General features: G+C 43.3%; 2 protein-coding genes across 2 annotated transcripts in view; one reads left to right on the forward strand and one right to left on the reverse strand.

The window, feature by feature from the left end:
- Lrp2bp (LRP2 binding protein) overlaps nucleotides 1-6,213 on the forward strand; it is a 32,798-nt gene extending 26,585 nt beyond the window's left edge. Inside the window, 2 exon segments of the mRNA XM_052752217.1 lie at nucleotides 390-564; nucleotides 2,703-6,213. Coding sequence (XP_052608177.1) covers nucleotides 390-564; nucleotides 2,703-2,768 — 241 coding nt within the window. The 3' untranslated portion in view covers nucleotides 2,769-6,213.
- Nucleotides 6,214-8,397: 2,184 nt separating this feature from the next.
- Snx25 (sorting nexin 25) overlaps nucleotides 8,398-17,809 on the reverse strand; it is a 117,380-nt gene continuing 107,968 nt past the window's right edge. Inside the window, exons 15-19 of the mRNA XM_052752218.1 lie at nucleotides 17,207-17,324; nucleotides 13,690-13,756; nucleotides 10,476-10,657; nucleotides 9,564-9,664; nucleotides 8,398-8,990 (exon numbers count right to left, since the gene is read on the reverse strand). Coding sequence (XP_052608178.1) covers nucleotides 8,910-8,990; nucleotides 9,564-9,664; nucleotides 10,476-10,657; nucleotides 13,690-13,756; nucleotides 17,207-17,324 — 549 coding nt within the window. The 3' untranslated portion in view covers nucleotides 8,398-8,909. The remainder of the gene's footprint in view (nucleotides 8,991-9,563; nucleotides 9,665-10,475; nucleotides 10,658-13,689; nucleotides 13,757-17,206; nucleotides 17,325-17,809) is intronic.

Below are 17,809 nucleotides of genomic sequence, written 5' to 3' on the forward strand. Positions count from 1 at the left end.
AGTTTCTGACACCGCTGTGCCCATGTCAAAATACACGTTCCCTCAGGACTTCCCTCACCCAGGGCTTCCTCTGCCCCCTACATAAGGGAACAGAGGATCCTGTTTTATCCCCTACTCAATTGATCCACAAGATAATATTATGCTTAAAATATTAATAAGAACCAAATTTCCCTAGTGGCTAATCCCTCTGTAAGTATCTCCACAAGGAAGCTCTGGGCTAGTTTGTCCTTCCCTGCTCTTTCTTAGCAGATGATACTACATAACTTCCCCACACAGCAAACTTCTCAAAAGGGCAGGGACGTCACTTTGAGCACAGACTTTCCACAGGGCTGTTCTGTGTAAACGTAAAGCATGGCTGACGTCCCTTTTAAAATTTCCCATCCCCTCAGGATAGCGGACTACGACGAGGTTCACGACATCCCCATGATAGCCCACGTCACGGACTGTCTCCCCGAGTTCATCAGCAAAGGCATGGCCATGGCGTCGTTCTACTACGCTCGGTGTCTCCAGCTTGGCTTGGGTATTAAGAAAGACGAAGCGGCTGCCAAACACTACTATTCCAAAGTAAGCCTGGGGAGGAACTAGAGACTGACCTAGCCGGAAACCACGGCTCTCCGGGGTTGTTTTCTATCACTCTGCAGATCACCTGTCTATGGGGGAGGCTGGGCAGGCTGCACCTGGTAGATTCGGACCAGCATAATTAAGCTCAGGTGATAAAAGTCCCCTTTTGATGCGAATTGGTCTCCTTAAATCGGCTGTCACCTGCGAATTAAGGCCTATCATTGTCCTTACAGTCTAAATGTTTGTGTCTTCACCAAACAAAAAATTTACACATCTTCACTCTAATATTGGAGTTAAATGAAGGTTTTAAAGCATTAAACCCAGGACAAAGTTTCATGAGTATGAGGTAATCAGTAACCCTCTCACATTTTAATCCACGTGGTCACTTTCCAGGTGGGGCTGGAAATGTGGGGAGATTGTAATAGAAACTGCAGTGAATTTTTTAAAAAATTGTGCATGCTTTAGGTCCATGGTGTTCACAAATTAGAACGGCATCATAATTAACTCTGTATGTAGTTCTGTGGTCAAGGACTTGATGTGCAGCCCAGGCTGGTCTGGAACTCATGGCAATCCTGTGTCTGTGGGACCTGAAGATTCTGGAATTAGAGGCTAGTACCAGACCTTATTTTGGAAGAATTCATTCAGTCTCTGGGAATGGGATACCACCATACCTGCCAAAGCTCTCTAGAGTATTCTAGTATGCACACATGTTTAGAAACATGATCTATGGGGCTGGGGAAGATGGCTGAGAGGTTAAGAGAACTGGCTGTTCTTCCACAGGTCCCCGAGTTCAATTCCCAGCAACCACATGGTGGCTCACAACTATCTGTAATGAGATCTGGTGCCCTCTTCTGGCGTGCAGGCAGAACAATGTATACATAATAAATCTTAAAAAGAGAGAGATGAGAGAGAGAGAGAGAGAGAGAGAGAGAGAGAGAGAGAGAGAGAGAGAGAGATGAGCTATTGTGTTTTAAACAGATTTCCAAAGTAACAAATACAGCTGATGTCTGGGCTATTTACCACCACCCCATTCTTTTCATGTGAGAAACGAGGGTGAACAAAGGGAAGTTTTCCCAAAAATAGAAACCCTTCTTGCAGCATACTAATCTCCAAACTAGTCCAATTTCATGTTCTAGATTATCCACAGTATGCTTTGAGGATAAGTATGGGAGGAAGTCTAGTTTAAATGACCCGATATTTGGTATAAACATCATGAAAGGGCAGTAAACCAACAGCAACCCAAGAACTGTCCTTCCACCTGTTGGGAGACAATCGCCCCATTGCTGTGTATTAACGCTGTAGGTAGAACACAGCACCCAGTTAGCCCAGTGCATACTGTGGAAGATACTGATGAAGTGGAGACAGGGAGGAGGCAGCATATTAATGAAGTTGTATGAGGTCTGCCGAGGGAAACAGGGTATGTTCCCTGAGAACTAAACATGAAGGAGTCCTGACAGTGAAGGGTCCATGACCGGAACGTCCTGCACAGAGGAACTGTGGCGAGGAGGGAGGGGATTTGGAGCTACACCAAAAATAGGGCAGGAAGATGGCAGAATCCCAGGGGTCAGGCCAGGGACCCTTGTCTGGTGTTAGCTCGTTCTTCGGCTGATGTGGCCCCTTCGGCATGTCTAAGCATTGTGTGTTCTCCCAGAACCCAGTGTTTCTAAAGTATGTGGAGGGACATTGTAGCTCAATGCAAAGAAGAACCTTTTGACTTCACTCTCTCAGGAACGAGTACAAAAGTTTTCTCTTAGAAGATAACAACTCCTGGCCAATAGCAAGAAGCTAAGCAAATAGTGTAAGACCAATGTCCCCGGCACTGGAGAGACAATTTCTGCTCCGAATGGTGCTTATACCAGATAACCTCTGATGCTCCTGCCAAACACTTGACATTCTAGAATCATGCACCTTGTCACTATTTAGGCATGATAAAACTATATTTTAAAATCTAATTATTATAGATTCTGCTGTTTTCAGGATAGAACAGCTTGAGACCAAATGTTAATGGTTTCTATTTCTCTTGTTTTAATAATTCTTTAGTTTTCATTTTAAAATTATGTGTAGAGGTTTGTCTATTTTTAAAAAGAGAAGAACCGAGCAATGAGAATTTGTCAACTATCCAACTCTCTTCTCTCTTTAAGGCTTGCCAGCTGAACCCCACATTGGCAGATGAGCTTCACGCCTTACTAATTCGCCAAAGAATTTAGACCACAATGCATTTCAACGAAGCCCATCAATCCTCACCTGAAACAGTGTGTGTGTGTGTGTGTGTGTGTGTGTGTGTGTGTGTGTGTGTGTGTGTGTGTGTATGCTCACAGCAGCTCCATCTGTTATTTCCTGCATCCCCGTTATATTATCCGGGGTATTTTACAGAAACATTTCCTTCATTCTTGTATTTGTATTCTGTAATTTGCACAAACTCAACTTTAGACACCAATCCAGTCGCTGGGAAGAGTCCTCAGAGACCCACCTCTTAGCCTGTACAGTGGCCTGGACTGCAATGAGTTTGAAAGCATGCCAAAACCAAGTAACCCTTTGCCTTATTAAATACAGTGTCTGAAATGACTTAGTACAGACTGGGTTTTGTAGTTTCCAAAGTACACGTGCTGCTGACTTAGTTCAAACGCAATTTGAAAGTTTAATTCTTTATATTTTCTTTGGCATTTGTTTATGAATTTTGCTAATTTGAAAATGTATTGAGCCATCTGAAATTTTTCACAAAATTAAATGAAGGTCAAAGAAAATTTAAAGATTAGGCTTCCAAATCTTTTTTGTAGAAAGTGTATAGCATTCCCATAGCTTATTAAAAGATTCTTACAGATAACTGGCTAATTTGTAAATTTTTTAAAAATGGAATTAAATTATGTAGCACCATGTCCCTCCAAATGTACCCTCAAAGATCTCAATTAAGCAAAAAAATTACGATCCCTGATAAATATAAGAATTACAGCAATATGCTTTCATTTGAATTCATTTTCTATATTTTTTAAATCTTAGAAACATTTAAATCTTAGAAACTCCCGAGTGCTGGGATTAAAGGTGTGCTCCATCATCACCTGGCTCCCTTCTCCTTTCTTACCACATACTTTCTATTACTTATTTCCACCTCTCTTAAGATCCCTTCCTCTCCATGTATGAGCCTCCATTTTCATGAGCTATAAACACACACACAGAAATACAAACACTGTTCTACACACACACACACACACACACACACACACTCTTTCCAATCTCAGTTCTACGTGAGAGAAGACAGTTTGCCCTTCAGAGCCTAATTTCATGTAACATGATGACTTCCAGTTCCATCCGTTTTCCCGGCAAGTACTTCATTTTTTGTTAGGGCTGCATCAAATCTCATTGAGTTTCTTCCACATTTTCTTCCTTCATCTGTTTAGGGACATCTAAGCTGGCTGCATTTCCTAGCTACTATGAATGGTGCAAAGATGAATGTGGACACTTACCTTTGTAGTGTGTCGACCCGAATCCTTTAGGCATACCCAGAAGTGGAATAGCTGGGCAACGTGGTAGTTCTTTTAGCCCATCTACGTGGTTGGATGATTCTGGTTTTTAGTGTTTTAATTTTTGCAATTCTTTATACATCACAGATATTAAGGATATTATTAGTTGGTAGATTTTTTCCCATTTTGTAGACTGTGTCTTTACTCTGATGACTGTCTCCTTCAGCGTACAGAAGTTTCTAAATACTTAAATAAATTCGCAAACATTTTTCCATATATTGGTGACACACATCTAAATATTGTGTCAAAATTAGCAGGCTAGGTGGCAGTTGGGAGGCAGAGGCATGAAGATCTGAGTCTGAGGTCAGCCGGGGCTATAGTGAGACTCTGCTGTCTCAGAAGAAAGAAAGAAAATGTAATTAGCAACACACTGTCTTACTGTCAGTAAAATCTACGAAAGGAAAGGCCACAGTGAAAACAAAGGTCCGTATGCTTTAGATGGTGCAGTGACATGTTTGTGAAATGTATTAAAAACAGTAGGTCCTAAAGAGCTCTTAATCCCCGCCTTTTGTCAGCATATTAGCTGGTATGGCTTTATTTTATAAATCTCAATGTCATTTTCTCTTGAAAAATTAAAATTTATTTTATGTGTATGGGTGTTCTGCCTACATGTCTGTGCACCACACACATGACCGGCACCAGAGGAAGCCAGAAGAGGGCGTTTGATCTCCTAGAGCTGGAGGTATGCACGGCTGTGAGCTGCCATGTGGGTGCTGGGGATTGAACTGGGGTCCTCTGGAAGTTCAGCCAGTGCTCTTAACCACTGAGCCGTACAATGTCATTGGCAACGGTGAATAAATAAAATCTGTCAGTGGTGAGAAAACGGAGTTTCCATGTGGTGGCATCTGCTAGAGCTGCTGCTGCAGAACGGGAAGCCTGGCCTTGGTTGGGCACTCATGTACTTACATTAATTGAACTTTGTTTTTATATAAAAAGAAGTAGTTGTACACTTCTGCATTCTCTACAAAAGTTACAGTCTCAAACCAACCCTGGAAATAAGGCCTTTTCCTCTATAATAGCTACTGAATACTCTATATTCCCTCCCAACATCCTGCTCAATAGCTCAAGCCTCGAAGCTTACTATAGCAACTTCAACTTTTTTCTCCAAGCTTGCTTTGCTCTAGTTCTTCTAGTAAACACACACACACACACACACACACACACACACACACACACACACACACACACACACATGCTCTTTCTCTCTTAAATAAATTCTTTAAGACCAAGCGTGGTGGTACACACCTATAATCCCAGAACTTGGGAGGCAGAGTCAGGTGGATCTCTGTGACTTCCAGGATAGCTTGGTCTATATAGTGAGTTTTGGGACAGCCAAAGCTATGTAGACAGACACTGTATCAAGAAAAACAGCAACAAAACAAAACAAACAAAACCCCAACTAACAACTAACTAAATAAAATTCTTTAAAATAAATTTTTTTCCCCCGAGACAAGCCCTCTCTGTGTAACAGCCCTGGCTATCCTAGAACTCACTTTGTAGACCAGGCTGGCCTCAAACTCAGAGATCCACCTGACTGCCTCCCCCTCCCGAGTGCTGGGATTAAAGGTGTGCGCCACCACCGCCCAGCGGAGTTTTTCTTTTTAGATAGCCTCTCTCCATGGTGCTAAGTGGTCTCTTTTGCTCTCGCCTCCTGACTAGGTGGGCTTACAGAGCACCCCACTGTTCCCAGCTCCAACAGGAATATACTAAAGAAGAGAAAGTTTACTAGAACAGTGCATGTAGGGAAGGAACTGCCTTTCCTCAACCCAAAGGGAAGCCCACTTTTACAAGTGCCATTAAAATTGGGGTTCCGAGCCAGGTGTGGTGGTGTGTACCTGTGACCCTGGCTGTGCTGGCTGGGGTGCAAACTGTCCCTCTGGGCTCTGGTGTGTGGTCCCCAGTGGGTGGTGCTGTTTGGGGAGGGCTTTTTATTGTCGCCAGGGACAGGTTTGCGAGTTCACAGCCTAGCCTTAGTTCCAGTGGACACTCTGCTTGGGCTCTTGATTGAAGACGGAAGCTCTCAACTTTCTGTTCCCACTGCTGCGCCTGCCACTTGCTTCCGTGCCTCCCCACCAGGATGGACTCAATCCCTTTGGAACTGTAAGCCCAAATAAACTACTTTCTCCTTAAGTCACTTTTGGTCATAGTGTTTTTACTGCACCAACAGAAAACAAACAAACAAAAACAAAAAACTAATACACCAGCCTTGGGAAAGGGGAGGCAAGAGGGTAAGCCTGGGTAACCCTGTCTCAAAAAGAAAAAAAAAAAAACAGGCCTCAGCAAGCTGTGGGAGTACACAATCATACATGCAGCTACTTGGAAAGCTGATGCAGGAGGATCATCAATTTGGGGTCAGCCTGGATAACTTAGAAAGATCTGGTCTCAAAATAGAGACTTTAAAAAGTAGCAGTCATGTTGCTTAGTGGTAGTGCACTTGCTTAGCACAGACAGACGCGGCCCTGGAGTTCATCCCCAGTGTGAGAAAAATACAGCCAGATACAAAGGAAGCAAGTCTCGGGGATGGAGGTGGACCTCGGGGGGAAGGCATCTATCCGCCTGATGCATGAGACCCTGAGTTAGATTTTCCAGCACTGAAAAATAGAAAAACACTGAACAATAGAAAAATGAAAAAGAAACATGTCCCCCAAATCTTCAGTGTTGGGAATTTAACAAGGTATTAGTCACTTTTCTGTTGCTGTGATAAAACACTGTAACCAAGGAAACCTACCTAAGAAACGGTGTATTCTGGCTTGTGGTTCCAGAGGGTTAGAGTTCATAATGGAGGTAGGGGCAGGTATGGCGACAGAGCAGGAAGCTGAGAGCTCACATCTCACACCGAGAGAGGTGGGAGATGGGGGGTGGGGTGAGGGGAGACCTGTCAACCCCCAGTGACATGCTCCCTCTAACAACTCTACACTTCCCAAACAGCACCGCCAACCAGGGCTCAGCTGTTCAAATATGCGAGCTAGCGAGGGTACAGCCGCACCGGAACCACCACAACAGGTGTCGTATTTGGTGATACGCCACGCCTGACTGGGAACCCAGTGTGGAATTTCAATTTTTGTGTACTGTATTTACCACAGAGCTGATAGCCTGGCACCTGGCACCTCCCACTGTTGCTCATGCTCACCAGGGAGCGGGACCACTTTTTATCCCAAGTGATGGGAGACTTCCAACTTACTTTAAGTCCAAATTTCTAGATTCATTATAGTTGATTATCAGACTCTGTCATAAAGAGATAGAAGAGTTAGAGGATCTCTCTCTCTCTCTCTCTCTCTCTCTCTCTCTCTCTCTCTCTCTCTCTCTCTCTCTCTCTCTCTTTCCTCGCTTTCTCTTTCTTTCCCCTTTTGAGACAGGGTTTCTCTGTGTAGTCTGGCAGTCCTGGAACTTATTCTGTAGACCAGGCTGGCCCATGCCTCTGCCTCCAGAGTACTGGGATTGAAGGCGTGCACCACCACCACCTCCCAGCTGAGAGTATCTTTTTCTTACGTGCAGTTTAAATTTAAGACCCAATGTTTAAGCGATGGCTTAGAATTATGCAAACGATGTACAACCTTGCATTATTTCTCTTCCATGAATTACTCTAAATGGTCTTTTCGATATCTCATTGAAGGACAATTCCTATGCATAAAATAGCCAACCTCAGTTTTGTCTGAAGTTTCGAATACCATTTTAGTCTGAACAAAGGGACCAGAGAGCTATAATCAGAAGACTCTCAACAGTGAAACTTGTACTGTTTTAATTGTCCATCTTTTAGAAGTGTGTCTCATCAAGAACTTGACAGTTATGAGCTATTAGTACGATAAACCTATACCACTTGAATATAGTTTTTCTTTTATTCAGATTGCAGTTTTGCCTTTTGTTTTCAGTATTCTAGAAACCAGAGAAAGGACAGTGTATGACTATGACTGCCTAACACATGACAAAGCCCAGGAACACTGACTCAGTGACTTGTCCATGGTCCCACTATCAATAACGACAAAATCCAGACCCTGCACCTCACCTAACGCCCTTGTAATGCACAAGACTATGGGTTTAACGGAATCTTTCAACTCCATGAAGCAACGTCCCTCTTCTGTTTCCCTGGCTTTAGGCTAATTCCTCCAAGGCTTAGCTCACACCTTATCTCCCCAGCAACTCACCAAGTTGGCCTTTTCGTGCACTAAAAAGCAGGCAGCAAACTCCACACTTTCTTGCAGAAGCTCCCAGTGGGCAATGCTGTCTATGAAAGGGCTCTTGACAAATACATCTTAGCTACCCAAGTGGCCAAGCTCTTGTTCCTTCTGTGACACAAGCTTGATACCTTTGAGCACTGTGATTCATTTTTAAATTTTATTGCTTCAAATGCTTCAAACTATGGGAAATCTTTGGTAAAAATAAAGACAATAAAATTTTCACAATAACTTTACACCAAGCATCGCACAACAGTGTTCTTCAATACACGTGAAACACAGGAATGTTCAGAATCCTCAGTGAGGAGATTAACTGTACAAGATTCAGAGTTTGTCATTTAACAACAAAACTGTTTTCATAAATATTTAAAATATTTCCTATGTTCTTATCACATATTAACATTTGTATTTCAATCGGCAAGTTGAGCTTTAAAGTATTTATCATTTAAATAAAAACCGACGAACATCAGTTTGTTTTCCTACTGCCTACCCCAGCATCGGTCCGCCTCCCTCCGATTGACCTTATTTCACATCAAACTAGAGGGAGGTACGAAAATAAAAATCAGTATGGTTCTTGTCAGGCCCTCTGTGGAAAAGAGGAAAATGTTTCATGTCTATTATTACACAGACATTTCTCTGGTGGTTGGTTTGTGCAGTCTCAGGCTTGGCCAGCTTTGAATTGATCCAAGTGAGTTCTCAGCTCAGGACACAGTTCCAGCAGCAGCAGCTCCATCAGGACCTGTCCCGAGAAAGAGAAGTGAAGACGGGGCTGTGTGAAGGTTTTCTCACAACGTGTGCTTGGCAGGAGAGTCTACGCAGAGCGCTAAGACCGTCCTCAGTGAACGGGGGACTCTCAAGAGTTCAGGACTACAGAAACTCCATCTATTTCATGGTCTATTCGACACATCCAACTGTCCATGACATTTAATATTGGGACACGGTGTCATGCAGCCCCCACTGGCCTCTACCTCCTGAGTACTTGGATTATAGACTTGTACCACCACACGGGCCTGATATCGGTAATTCTAATTAGAAAAAGTTTCGCTTGCCGAAATAACAAAAACTACAGAGTCGTGCAGAGATGTTAAATCAGCAGTCAACAGGGAACTCAGTGTGTGAAAAGAGGACTGCTCTGTGCCCTTTATACTTCTTAATCAAATGAGAGGAGAGATAAAAATGAAGCAGAAAAAAAAGCAGGCTGGAGTTATAAGTAATAAAAGTAATTGAGAATATGAGGATCAAAAGTTATCCTCCTATGTATACAGAAATATAAAATCCAAAAAGAAAGAGTCCTCTGGGGCTCGTTACTCACATATAGGAGGTGCTTATTAGCTCTTGTTTCTTGCAGTGCCTTGAATATTTTTATTATACCGTGACGGGCATTTTGCTGTCCAACAAGGCTCTGAAGGGTATCTGGGGGAAGAAAAGTTTGCACATTTTGGTGAACTGCTGAGGGCTGAACTTAGGCCTTGCGTGTGTAGGGTTTATTTTCCTGTTGTCTGCGATAAAGTAACTCTTGACAAAGCGAAAGAGGGAGGAAGGGCGTATCTTGGCTCACACTTCGAGGTGTAGTCCAACATGGAAAGGAAGTTACAGCCGCGGGAGCCTGAGCAGGCTGCTCATGCAGCATCCAGGCAGGAAGCAAGAGCAGCAGATGGACGCTGGTGCTCAGCTCACTCTCTCCTTCATATTCAGACAAGGACCTCAGCCCATGGAAGAGTACCACTTACACGTAAGGTGGGTCTCTCTACCTCAGTTAACCTAAGCGAGATCATCTCGAGGCATGCACAGAGGCCTGTCTCTTAGTGACTCCAGATCCTGTCAGGTTGACAATGTCAGCCATCATACTAAGCAAGCGCTCTATCCTGAGATCTGAAAAAATCCATTTTCTGTCCTCAAGTGATGATGTACAACACATAATAAAGCATGGAGGCATAATTAATATAACTGGTTGGTTCTCTTGGACATTAAAAAAAAAAATTTAGAATTCTTTTTACCGAAGGGCATTTATGAAGGCTACAATTTTAGCATTTGCTACTACTTGTTTTGGTAATGAAAATAAATGCGTTTTACACACATTTCTAAAGTTTCGTGGTCAACTTTAAGCACACAGTGTGCTGCTCTTCAGTGTCTTCTCAGCAAACCCTGAGAAGCAGCCTCCGGGGGCGCACCTCTCCACAGTGCTAACGTCCGTCTCCAGCCTCTCTTGCAGGCCAGGCCTCACCTGGAATGTTCTCTAGCAGCTTCTGCTGTGCTCTCTGCTTCGTCTCCTGACTCTGCCCTTGGCTTCGGACTCGAGTTGGCGGTGCCAACTTCCCATTTGGCCAAAAAGCATCCCGGAAAGCATTGATGTAGTAAACCAACATCTGCTCACTGAATATCCAGTTCACTGTATCCCGGATTTGTCTAGTAAGAGAAAAAAAAATATTGCTTGCATGAAGTTTTTAAAAACTATATACTCTATTCTGAGAATGCATTTGTCAATGGGAAGGTTAATAGCCTGATCCAAATGTTTGATGTATAAATGAATTATTTTCAAACCTTGGCTATGAAAGTTATTGTTCACTTTGGCAATACTGGATGACTAACACATTCCTGGAGTTTACATTTTTTGTTTCTTTTTCTTTCTCTCTTTTTTATTGTTTGAGAATTTCATACACACACACACACACACACACACACAATATGTGGTTTACATTTTTTCAGGGTACCTACTTTTCCAAATGTTTACCTTCAAATCAGTATAGACAAGAACAGAGGACTGAGATTTATCCAAAGATTTCAACTCCCTGCATACACTGATCATTTCTCCATGAAGCCTATAAACTGGAACACAAGCCCACTTCCTGGGCCTGATGAAAACTGGTGTGAAAAGCACTCCTTGGGTACCAGAAGTCCTGGAGGAGAACCATACTCTTTTACTGGCCCCTTAGAGAGTCCTGGGAAAATACCGACCCAGAGAAAGCACCTCGTGCTCACTGGCCAGGAGCAAGGACATCCTTCAAAGATGCAACACTACCCAGTCCACTCCAAAGGGTCACGGGAATGAGCATGGGCTGGGATACTCGACCTGCACAGTTACGCAGAAATGGGTTTCACCTAGTTAAGTCTTCCATACAATCCTATCGGTCCAACTTTAACCATTCCCTTAGCAATTAAAAAAGAGCCCAGAAGTAGTTGTTAGGCTAAAAAGGGAAAAAGTGGAAAGGGAAGGATCATCTTAGATTGCCAGGCCCAGAAGCACCTGAAAGCAAGCCCCCAAACTAACATAAACAGAAATCAGAAAGGTCTGGAAGAGCCTGGTGTCTCAGTCAGACTTTTAAGAGTAAGAAAGGGTTTCAGGACATCTCCAAATGGATGTTCCAAGCCCAGCACTTCATACACAGTAATCAGTTAATGTTGGGGAAATGATTAAAGTCTGTGTCAAACTGCAATGTTAATTAACTGTTTCATAGTGAAAATCAAACATTACCAAATGTTGCGCAATTCAAATCTAGACAAAGACAATAATGTATCTATTTAAAAGGATTTCTGCTTTAAAAAGTAACCACTAACCTGCCCATCTGCCTTCCTAAGAAAGCTCTCTATGCCATCAACAACACGCTTTGATTTCCATAGTTCAGCTTTCGGTTAACTCCTGGCACTCCATGAAGAAATGAAGAAGTTTCAATTTGTGACTGAACATTAGGCAATTCTTAGTAAAGAACAGCACCTAGGTGTTTTCTTCTATCAGCCAAAAGCTTTTGAAGCAACCCGAATGCGTGAGACTATGGTTGCTTCTGGACAAGAGGCTGACAAACATGGTCGCTGGACGTTCTGCGCTGTCCTCCTCTGCAAAGGGCAAAACCAGCCTGTGCCAGGGGCTCAAGAGTTCCCGGCCCCGTAGCAGACCCAGTGGTGTGGAAAGCGGGAAGTTCCCTACGGGAGGCTCTCGGGGCTCCACGCAAACAGCTGCCTGAGTTCGTCACCTCCAGCACAGCTGCTCGGGTCAGGAGCAAGTGCCAGCGTCGCCAGAGGAGCGTGGGAAGGACACAGACTTTGCTCAGTCTGACAGGGAAACACATGAGCGAGCTCAAGTGTGGGGGAAAAGAAGGCGCCTGGAAATGTCTCCAAGACCTCTCAGTCCTAATGACGTTTTCCCAAGGCATCAACAGTACGCTACACGGGCTCTTTCTGTCAAAGGACACCAAGTTAACTATACAGGCCTCTGGTGGACAACCTAAACTATCTTTTTTTTTTTTAATTCTAGAAATAAAACAGAAGCAAATACATTTTTAAAGTATTGTATTAAAATACATTTAGAGTATTTCCTATAAAAACTGTATAAACTTACATAATAAGACTGTCACAATAACATCTCACAGTTCAATGTTCAACAGTAAGTTATTCATTTGGAAAAACAATATTTTCACCTCAAAACTTATTTTATAATACTAAAATCAGTAATTGATTTTTTAAATTTGTATAGACATTCACTCACATTTCTATTCTGCAGAAAATCTGTATTCTTGATAGGTATTTACAAAAGAACTTGACGATGGCAGTTGTGAATTCCAGGCACAGGGATAATGTGAAACGGGAGTCACAGGCCTGGAAGCCGGGATAGTCCACTGAACAGTACACTGGTGACCCCAGAAAGCCATGCCGTCTCTTGGTTCTGGTTCTGTCTCCTCACCATAAGATGAAGCGTTAGCTAATCTCTGATAAAAACTGCCTGCACTGTTTGCTCTAACCTCCGCTGATGGCATACTCTCGCAGCTGTGAGCAATATCAATAGTTGGTTCGCAAGTAACGTTGAGTGGCCAGGAGTTCTCATAGCAGACCCCAGAGCTTTCACGAACCAATGCTCACAGTGGAACACTTTCTGAACCCGAAAATGGCCTGTAGAAGATTACATGTACAAATGTTTTTATGCAAATGGTTACTGCAAAGCAGTTTAGAATCTACAAAGGGCTTGTGGCATTACTATATGACAGACATAGCCCTCCACCACAGCTGTCCACACGTAAAGAAGAATTGACATTTTAACGCTACTTCAACTCTAAAAGTGAATATATGTTTTATATTTCTCTCTGAGTAAATACTTGCCATCTGGTGAGTATCTTACTTTCATTGTGGCTAAATCGTAGCCTGAGTCCGATTATGTGACATGACAACAGAATACCCAAGGTACTCCCTGATCCAAATGGAACTTTTCCAGAACAGCTCCCAACCCTCATCAGCCAGAATGCTGGACCTAGCACACATCTGTCATCTATTTACCATGCATGCATGCTACAAGAGAAAGTCAAAACTCCGCTTCCTCAGCCAGCCTCAGAATCGTATCAGAAACAAAACACAAAAGAAGGATACTCTCTGTTAAATCCCTCAGCCACCATGCCATAAAGTAATTCAATGTTTAGACAAATGGACTCAAACATTCATTTTGTATAACTCACTTGTTGATGGTTCTTCCAAAAGTGACCTGGACGAGAGCAATTAATGTTCTTCGCACCCATTTAAACACTAAAATATAAACCAGAAGAAAAGATTTATTACCATTTTACAGCTGAACGAAGCATACTGTCTTGCCATTTGGTTCTGTCTGAATCTCAGCATCAATCACAGGCTCCATTTCAGGAGACTGGGTATGAGTTAGCAAATGCCTGCTCATCTGGAGACTGGGTATGAGTTAGCAAATGCCTGCTCATCTGGAGACTGGGTTTGAGTTAGAGCAAATGCCTGCTCATCTGGAGACTGGGTATAAGTTAGCAAACACCTGCTCATCTGGAGACTGGGTATGAGTTAGAGCAAATGCCTGCTCATCTGGAGACTGGGTATGAGTTAGCAAATGCCTGCTCATCTGGAGACTGGGTATGAGTTAGAGCAAATGCCTGCTCATCTGGAGACTGGGTTTGAGTTAGTAAGCATCTGCTCATCTGGAGACTGGGTTTGAGTTAGAGCAAACGCCTGCTCATCTGGAGACTGGGAGTTAGAGCAAATGCCTGCTCATCTGGAGACTGAGTATGAGTTAGTAAGCATCTGCTCATCTGGAGACTGGGTATGAGTTAGCAAACATCTGCTCATCTGGAGACTGGGTATGAGTTAGAGCAAATGCCTGCTCATCTGGAGACTGGGTATGAGTTAGCAAACATCTGCTCATCTGGAGACTGGGTTTGCGTTAGAGCAAATGCCTGCTCATCTGGAGACTGGGTTTGAGTTAGAGCAAATGCCTGCTCATCTGGAGACTGGGTATGAGTTAGCAAACACCTGCTCATCTGGAGACTGGGTTTGAGTTAGAGTAAACGCCTGCTCATCTGGAGACTGGGTTTGAGTTAGAGCAAATGCCTGCTCATCTGGAGACTGGGTATGAGTTAGCAAACGTCTGCTCATCTGGAGACTGGGTATGAGTTAGAGCAAACGCCTGCTCATCTGGAGACTGGGTATGAGTTAGTAAGCATCTGCTCATCTGGAGACTGGGTTTGAGTTAGTAAGCATCTGCTCATCTGGAGACTGGGTATGAGTTAGAGCAAACGCCTGCTCATCTGGAGACTGGGTATGAGTTAGTAAGCATCTGCTCATCTGGAGACTGGGTTTGAGTTAGTAAGCATCTGCTCAGGAAGCTCTTGACTAAGCTTTCATTTTTCACTAAGCATATGGAGAGGTGAAATTTAGGAGGATTGTCCCCTCTTCTTTCTTCTGCCTACAGAAGAGTTGAACTATACTTTACCTCCTGTGTCCCTGGGCTACTGACAGTATGCCTGGTCCCCGCCAGTAGACAGTGCAGTTACTGTTGTTGGTTTCTGCTTCCAATTTTCTAACAGAGTTCTCAATGAGAAATGTCTGTATTCAAGTGTTCACGGACATTACCAGATACAACCAAAGTGATGTGTCTAACTGTTCCCCTTTGAGTACTCTAGTCTGTTCACCGCTGTGTACTTTTATATCTTATGTGTTTGGGGCAAGAAAGGAAAACTGTAAAGACCAGGGTCCTGAATAATATGTGAATTCTTTTCCTGTAACACTTCTGGAGCAGCTGGGCATATATCACCTCCTTGCTGAACCTCAGGCTCCTCAACTGGAAGAGGATGAGATTGAAGTGGGCTTGTATTCCTCCATCACTAACGGTGTTTTCTGTGTATGTGTGGTTCTGCCCTTCACAACTTTTACTATTACCATAGAGACATTTTATAGGTGTTGAATATCAATATAAACAAAAGAAGGAAAAAAATTGGGGATATTTTTATGTTCATAAATTTGAACATAAACCAATTTTCTAAATTTACATTTTCATCTCTAGTCCCCGAAATGTTTGGCTACTAAAACAGGAAGAAGTGAAAAATTCGGACTTGGCAACAGTGGAGCTAAAGGTTCAAGCCATCTGCATCAGGAGGGAAAATTCGAAGGAGTCAATTCCCAAAGACCCTTTCCTGAGGGCGACCACACAAGAGCAGCAGCTGACAGAGGCCGGACACTGGACCACAACATCGAAGGGTGTTCCTAACCAGCTTCTGAATGCTTCTCAAGGCCTAGTTAAAAACTAACACCCCGTCCCGTCCCGCAAGTGAAAGTCAAGCCATGGATTCAGAGCCATGCCTCAGCAATGCTTGGACTGTCTGTGTGGAATTTTCTGGAACAGCACCAAGTACGTGTTTATTTTAGGCTGGCCTTTAGGCTAGAATGCACATTTCTGTTCATGATGATGACTCTGCTTGGCCTTTCTAGGTCAAGAGAGAGGCAGCTCGCTGCCAGCGGGTCTGATTGTAGGTAGAACTCTAGGAAGAGTGCCTGACAGATGAGGGTTTAAAATAAAAATCTGCCTTACTAGGTCCTTCTGTATTCTGAACACAAACAGGAGCCAAACACATTTTGCTCACTTCTCCGCCATCACTGGAATCTCCCCGCCCTACCACTTTTCTTGTCCTTCCTCAGTTCCCAAGCTCCACCTGCCTGCCACAGGGCCCCTGACTCCTTTTAAAGTCTTGTTTGTTCCAAGCACAAAGGCAGCTGCAGCCGCCCAGGAGTCTGCTGATGGCAAATGCATCACATCTCATTATCGAGGCCGTTCTATTTATTCCTCTCGGAAATGTCACTGACAAAACCAAACACGCATTCAATCGAGGAGGAGCAGGCGAAAATGCCAGCGTTTAGCGTCCTCCTAAGGCTGTGCCTGTCTCTGACACAGTCACAGTGTGTTGTCATCTCTTTGAGTCTATGGAAAAGAACACCTGATGCTACCAGACAGAATGCTGCACTCTCAGTGTTCCCACCTGGGTGGGAAATGGGAAGACTCACAGATCTGTGGGCACGATTCCATCAGAGACAAGAAGACTGAGAGGGACACTGTTGTTTTCTGCCTACACGGAATCAAGTTAAAGATCAGGGACTATCTTAAAAGAATCTAAAATATGACAAGGCTATAAATGTTTCATCTGAAAGAGTTTAATATTTGGATGCTATTTTTATCATGAGCTTTTCTTAAATTAACTAGCCTCCATTTCTAAATTTATTTTAGCTCTAACTTTAGTTATTAAAATTATTCTACACTGAACCTTCACATATTTTTTATATATCCATATCCACAACACTACCTTGGCACCAAAACTGCACCTTTACTAACAGGCTATGCAAAAGATTTTTTTGAATAGCTTTTGGTGATGAGACGATGAAGCTACACTGAGTCACATAAGAAGAGCTCGAAACATTCTCTCTTTTTTAATTCAGAGGAGCACAGTGCTGCGTAACCAGGAACCCAAGTCTTGGGATACAGAAATTCTCTGTCCTAAGGCTGCCTTCAGCACCAAGCATGAAGTGTACTCCTGCAGTGTCTTTAAGGTGGCTGACACTTTGGAGCACTTGTTGGATAAATAAACACATGGATACAAACACATCAAATGCATGCGGATACAAACACATCAAATGCATGCCAGGAACAGGGCAATGGCAAACAAATCTCTAACCATTAAAGAGACTTACTTCCTCGGAGTTCAAAAATCTCCCCGATCAGCATGAAACAGGGCTCAGCCAAGGCATCCTTCTTCCCATCCACATCATCACCATAATCTGACAGGTCGCTGTCTTCCTCCATCTCCTCCTGGGGTAGAAGCAACACCAGAGGCAGAGAACCAGTTACCCAGGACCATGCAGTAGAATGATACAGAGCCGACTTCCTTTTTCAAGCACAAACTCCGAGCCGTCCACTTACACTCTAGCCTTATTCTATGACTTGACTTTTAAACAGAAATCTATCCATTTTCAACTTGGAGAACAAACTGCTTCTACCCTCAGAGGACAGCCTGATTCTACAGCCAGATTCAAAGCTTAAAATAAGCTAACGATGGTGATATTTTATTTGTATTAAAATGTTATTTGTATGTTAATAAATAAAGTTGCCCGGGGGTCAGAGCTATTAGCAAGCTATTAGAAAAGCAGGGCAGTGGTGGCGTACGCTTGTAATCCCAGCACTTGGTAGGCAGAGCTAGGTAGATCTCTGTGTGTTCAGGGATATAGCCAGTATTGGATATACACGCCTTTAATCTCAATACCAATCATAGAAAACTTGGAGGTCTATACAGACAG

This window comes from Peromyscus californicus, unplaced genomic scaffold, assembly GCF_007827085.1.
Source record: "Peromyscus californicus insignis strain IS unplaced genomic scaffold, ASM782708v3 Scaffold_23__1_contigs__length_62951481, whole genome shotgun sequence".
NCBI classification, from domain to species: Eukaryota; Metazoa; Chordata; class Mammalia; order Rodentia; family Cricetidae; genus Peromyscus; species Peromyscus californicus.